Source organism: Trachemys scripta, chromosome 3 (assembly GCF_013100865.1).
Source record: "Trachemys scripta elegans isolate TJP31775 chromosome 3, CAS_Tse_1.0, whole genome shotgun sequence".
NCBI lineage: Eukaryota > Metazoa > Chordata > Testudines > Emydidae > Trachemys > Trachemys scripta.
In genome coordinates, this window is record NC_048300.1 from 197,762,437 (window position 1) to 197,768,463 (window position 6,027).

Consider the following 6,027-nt stretch of genomic DNA (forward strand, 5'->3'; position numbering starts at 1 on the left):
GTTATAGGACTGGCCACAAGCATTGTCTTTGGTGTGAGATCTAAAATGCAATTGACCTTGGGAAAGTGACTGGTCTTTTGGGACTGAGTGTAGCCTGAATATAGCTGTGATTCTTGGCATAAGGGAGTATCTGTCACAAAGGCAGGCCCACCTGGCTGGCGAGACAGATCGGAGTGCCCACGGGCACTATCTGTGACTCCATGGTTAGGCTGTCACAGTGCCTGAGCAGTTTACACGTGATAATTGCTCGGTGAAATCTAAATCTACAACTCATCGCCAATTCGGAATTTGTGCCCTGGTTCTTAACAGTCTGTCCTGAGGTTGGTAATCACGAGCTGCTGCAGGACAACTTGACAGAGTGTTCTGTGTCCATCTCACCAGCCTCTTCCCCTCCACATCTCCAGCCTGTCTTCCAGAATCACGTTCCTGACTGGCTGTGCGTGAAGTTTTCAAGGTTTCTAGTGGGCAGGTTGCGTTTCAGTCACTCCGGACTCATTGGGTATGTCTACACTGCAATCTGGAGGGGTGATAGCAGCATGCCTTGGCCGTACCCCTGCTAGTTTTGATCTAACTAAATCAACGTTAGCTGGAGTAACAATAACAGCAAAGGTGTGGGTGGCTGCGCAGGCTAGCTTGGCCTGCCCAGGAACCGGGGTACATACTTGAGCGCCTGCTGCCCATGCTGCCATGGCTTCACTGCTGTCAAGCTAGGTTTGATCTGATTCTAGCTAGATCAATGCTAGCTTGGCTACGTCTACACATGCTGCAGCCGTTATCCAAATCATTTATAAAGATATTGTATAGACCCCGACCCAGGACAGATCCCTGTGGGACCCCACTTGATTTACCCTTCCAGCTTGCCCTGTGAACCATTGATAACTACTTTCTGAGTACAATTTTCTAACAAGGTGTGCACCCACCTTCTAGTAGGTTCATCTAGGCTATATTTCCCTAGCTTGCTTATGAGAAGGACACGTGAGACATTATCAACAGCCTTACTAAAGTTACTGCTTTCCTCCTATCCACAAGTCCTGTTACCCTGTCAAAGAAGAATACTAGGTTGGTTTGATGTGATTTGTTCTTGTCAAATCCATGGTGACTTATCACCTTATTATCTTTAGTTGTTTACAGTTTGTTTGTTTTATTATTTGCTCCATTATCTTTCTGGGTATCAAAGTGAAGCTGACTGGTCTGTAATTCCCTGGGTTGTCCTTATTCTCCTCTTTTATAGATAGGTACTATATTTGCCCTTTTCCAGTCCTCTGGGTTCTCTCCTTCCCCTCCACGAGTTCTCAGGAGATCATGATTGAGGTGCACTGGCAGAGCTGGGAGTGGGAAACCCAGGACGAGAACATCAATGGATTTGTTGCAAGTCTGGACTGATGTTTGTGAGATGTGCTGGAAATTAGCACAGTGCCTGCCCACTCTGTCCCTATTCACTGGTCTTACGTTGCGAAGGATTTAATACATTCACCAGTCCTGTCTATCTGCTTCCAAGGGTTGACTTTCAGGCTGTAGCTTGTCTCATCTACTTGAAACGCACAAGAACCTTTGCCAAAGAAAACAGCTCACGCCAGACAGAGCCAGAGACACTGCAGAGACCTGCTTAGCTTGCAAAACTGTATTATTATTTGAATCCATCATTTACAGTATTGTACAGCTTGTTTCAAATATGAAAATAATCTGGCAGGGCAAAACTAGATATGCACTCATCAAAGCATCTCTTTCCTCATATGTACAGTACGGATGTTTTTATTTCAATGGATTGATTTTTAATCTGTGCACATTCAAAGTCAGAATAAGAACATGAAATCATTTCCTAACAGCAAACTGCTTTATAATAATAATTAATAATTAGTAACAACATAATAAGTGATCATTGTAACTGTATCTAAGTGAAACACATGCCAGTGGGATCTTGAAGCTAACTTGGGTCTCCTTGGGGATCTATTTGCAAGTTACATCCCCACCCTCCACTCCCTCCCTCACCTTACTGGCCTTTCTTGTAGGCATTTTTGATTATGGCATTCTTAAAAAGAGTCATTAAAGGGGTCTGGCTGTTCTCCGATGTCATGAAGCCCCCGTATCGCTTGTCTTTGGGCGGGGTGTTCCATCGGAAATGGTGCATCTTGTAGGACTTTCCGTCTTTCTTCTCTTCCTCCTCTGAGACCATCTCTTCCTCGCTCTCTGGGCTTTCCAGGGACTCGAACTCGGGGTAGTCCAGTTCCTTAGAGAGGTCTCTTCTGAACTCCAGTGGGTAGCTCTCGGCGGACTCCTCTTCCACCCCATTGGGATAGACCTTGATGGGTCTCCTCTTCCTGCCTACTGGCTTCCCCCATCGGAAATGCTCCATTGAGTAGGATCGTTTGCTGTCTTGCCTTTCGAGGGCAGCTCCTTCTTCTTCTTTGTCTCCTCTTTGGGCTGGGGAAGCATCAGGGAAGAAGCCAAAGAGGAGATTGCTGGGGATCTCTTCTCGCTTGTGACCAGTGACACTGCTGCTGTTCTTCCTGCCGAACTTGTTCCAGCGGAAGTGGCTCATGACATACTTCCGGATGTTCTCAGACAGAGGCTGCAGGTGGCCATTACCTGGGTACACAGGTGACTCTGCAGACAGGTCCAGTTTGCAGGCTTTGATGCACTCCTGGGTGAGGAGAAAGGAAATGCTTCAACTAGACACACATTTGTGATGTGGGGCTCATGTCATATAATGTCCAGGCACGGAGGTGACCTATGGGCCTTTCTGTTTCTCTCTGTGAGTAACAGTACCTAGAAGTGTATTTTCAGTGTCAGCACAGCTCTGTTTATTAATAATACTCATACTCATACAGACCCAGCATCTGTCCTGAGTCACATGTGCACAATTCCCACTGCTGGCAACAGGAGCCGCGCATGCGCATGTGGGAAGGCTGGGGTTGGCCCTGGGGTTCTGTTAAGTAAAGATCGATTCCGATTTTAACTATAAACTGTTGCCTTCTGGAGTTCATAGCCCAGCTCCCACAGTAGCACGGGACCCTGAAGGTCTCAGACACTGATGGAAATGTCCAACCCAGCCATGGTATTCCCTAGTTTCATCACTTGTAACAGGATGTGCAGGGCCAGGAGCTTTGTGCACCCTGCCACTCGAATACCCACCAGGATATATTAACTGGGGCCTAACTGGAAGGCAGGTCGTTGACAGAGGGTGTCCATTAACTGAGAAGAGCTACAGGTGATGGGCTAATTGAAGGGAAAGCAACCCCAGCAGGTGCGATGATATAGACTGACAGGAAGGAAGTGCTGGAGAGGAGGGAGCCTGGAGGAAGAACAGAGGTAGGCCGAACGGGCGGACCCTTCCCTGGAAGCACGTGGGGATACTGGCTGTGGAGTGTAGATATAATGTCAATAAGGCGCTGGCTACTGGCAGAATACAATGAAACATGGCGGTGGTGCACGAGACCTGGAGCGCTTGTAGTCTGTGATTAAGACCTGACAGGACTCTCAGGGAGTGACCCCGTGACACTTGGGCAGGTTGCCTGGGATCCGTGTCCTGTGTCTGTGTGGGAAACCGAAAAGGGAGCCGGCGCGAGGGTGGGTTGTCCGGGGGAAAATGGAAGAACAACGAAAGGAGCTGCCACAGTCCAGGCAGCTCCTTCAACGATCCCAGCAAGCCGAGCAGCAGTCCAGGAGGGTGTGGCCGGCAGAGCAACGGCCGGCTCTGCAGGAATTTATTACGGAGCAGACGGCACCACAGCACCAGAGGCTGCAGAGCCTGAGAGTCCTGTGACCAGGTGGGCAGCAGAGCCCAGGGAATCAGACTGTGAAAAATGGCTCTGGCAGATGGCCCAGGGCCTTTCTCTGAACTGGTTATGGCTGGGATAAGGCATCGTGGGCTTTGCGAGTGGCTTCTTCCCGCCCAGGCAAAGCACAAGCCACCCACAAGCCCCGACGTGAAGAACACGCCAGGGACTATGATACAGTCAAGGCAGCATCACTGATAGGCTGGGTCTGTTGTGGGAGGGATACCGGAAGAGATTTAGGGCTGCGAATTGGACAGAGGGAATAAGGCCCAGAGCTTCCACACAAAGACTGGCTGACTAGGCTGAGGCTGGAAAGCCAGGGGCTGGAGGAAACGCTGGAGACGGTGGTTTTAGAGCAGTTTTTGCAGTCTTCCCAAGGTGGCAGGTGTCTGCGTGTGCTGGCACTCACCCTCGACTTTGGGCAGTGCAGTGACGCTTGCTGAAGAGTTCTTAGAGGCTGACGTACCAGGAGAACAGTCTGTTCCCTGAGGGGACAGGAGATGGGGAAGGAGACTGTCGGTGCCCAAGCGGGAAAAGGGAGAGGAAAAAAGCCGGGAAGAGTCTAAGGGGTCCTCCTCCTCCGCTAGCGGGAGAGGTAGTTCGTTACTGATGCGGGCACTCAGGACATATAAAGAAACTGTTGGTGTATGGACTGCGGGTTGGCAGAATTCTGCGGGTGGACCGGGGTGCCCGGAGAAAATGAGTGTCTACCCATAGGGTCAAAGCCGTCAGGAAGCGGGTGAAGAGGTTATTGGATTCGGCAGCTAGAGTGTTCGCTTGTCCGGGTAGATCTGGGGAAACCCCATTGGATGCTGCCTGGGAGGGGATTGAAACTGGAATGCAAACGCGAGGAAACGCTGCCCCTTAGTAAAAATCCCTGTCTAGGTCAAGGGAAGGTTTAAATAGAAACAGGTGGGGATGGTGAAGGCTCGTTTTGGGAATTGACTGGAAACCCTTCGCCTTGATGAAAGGAGGAAACTCCTGGAGTCCACAGACTTGGTTATGGGCTGTGAAACAACAGACCGAAGAAGGGACTGATTAGAAAGAAAGAGAAGAACCTAGCTAGGAAGATACAAGCCGGGAAGGTCGGCAAGAGGAAAAAGAGTCTGGAGCAGAGAGAAAGCTGGTAGAGAAGGAAGAGGAAATGGAGGTGAACAGAGGCTGGTGAACGAGACCTGTATGGGGTTAGCTGCTGAAGAAGGGGTCCCCCAGGCAGCCCCAGAAGCAGACCAGCAGGAGAAAGAGGCTTTGGCCAAACAGGGACCAGAACAAAATGTTAGGGAGGGTGAAAGGAGAACCGAACCAGTGCAGCCACGACAGAGTACAGAGGAAGTCAGCCCATGGTGTGAGGATGGAGGGGCGGAGACCGCCTCCGCCCACAGATTGTTCTTTGTGGAGACAATAGAGCATCGGGGAAAAGAGAGGGAGGTGTGTTGAATCAGTAGCTAACTGCAGGCCCTGTCATTCTAATACCCAGCACCTCTGTACGTCAGGCAGGGTGTACTCAGGTGCCTAACTAAAGCAGACGTGGGCACCCAATTTTTGGCACCCTGGTGTGACGGTGTTGGTGTAAATGACCAGCCCAAGGCCAAAGAGAGGTGTCAGTACCAGAGCTGGGGTTAAACCCCCTCTCAGCTTCCTAGCCCACGCTGCCACTAGATGTGGGTCCAGCCCCATTCTTACCAGCTTTTGGCAAAGGGGGCAAACCTTCAAATGGCTGAGGTTATAACCTGGAGAGGTGTCCACTTCGCTTGTTCAATAGACATCTCCTTGCACGTCTAGTGCTAGGTAACTCTCCCTTCCTCCATGCGGGGCGGGGGAGAAATGAAATCCTGCCCTTCCAGCAGATGGAGTCAGTCTCTTCCATCTCTAGCTGCAATGTGAGCACTCAGTTACCAATGGACCCTCTGCAGCTTAAGAACCTAAAAGCTAGCTAGCGCGGGAGAGCGCCTAACCCGGTGGTAGGCAGACGGCGAAGGCTTTCTTGTCGCCCTGTATGCACAGCAGAATGCAGGAGAGCAGGCAGGGAGTGGAAAACTCCCCTGCAATCTTTGCAAGCCCCCTCACTGCAGGCAGGGCCGGCTCTAGGCACCAGCCGACCAAGCACGTGCTTGGGGCAGCACCTCAGAAGGGGCGGCCAATGTTGGGATGGCGGGGGGGCGCTCAAGGTTTTGTTTTGTTTTGTTTTGTTTTGTTTCGGCCGGGCAGCGCAAGGGTGTTTTGGTGACACGGCGCTGGGGGTGGGGGGGGG

The 6,027-nt window shown here is 51.0% G+C and overlaps 1 protein-coding gene across 1 annotated transcript in view; it reads right to left on the reverse strand.

Moving 5' to 3' along the window:
- Nucleotides 1–1,660: 1,660 nt before the first annotated feature.
- Nucleotides 1,661–6,027, reverse strand: part of POMC (proopiomelanocortin) — a 12,148-nt gene continuing 7,781 nt past the window's right edge. The window contains exon 3 of the mRNA XM_034763882.1: nucleotides 1,661–2,641. Coding sequence (XP_034619773.1) covers nucleotides 1,991–2,641 — 651 coding nt within the window. The 3' untranslated portion in view covers nucleotides 1,661–1,990. The remainder of the gene's footprint in view (nucleotides 2,642–6,027) is intronic.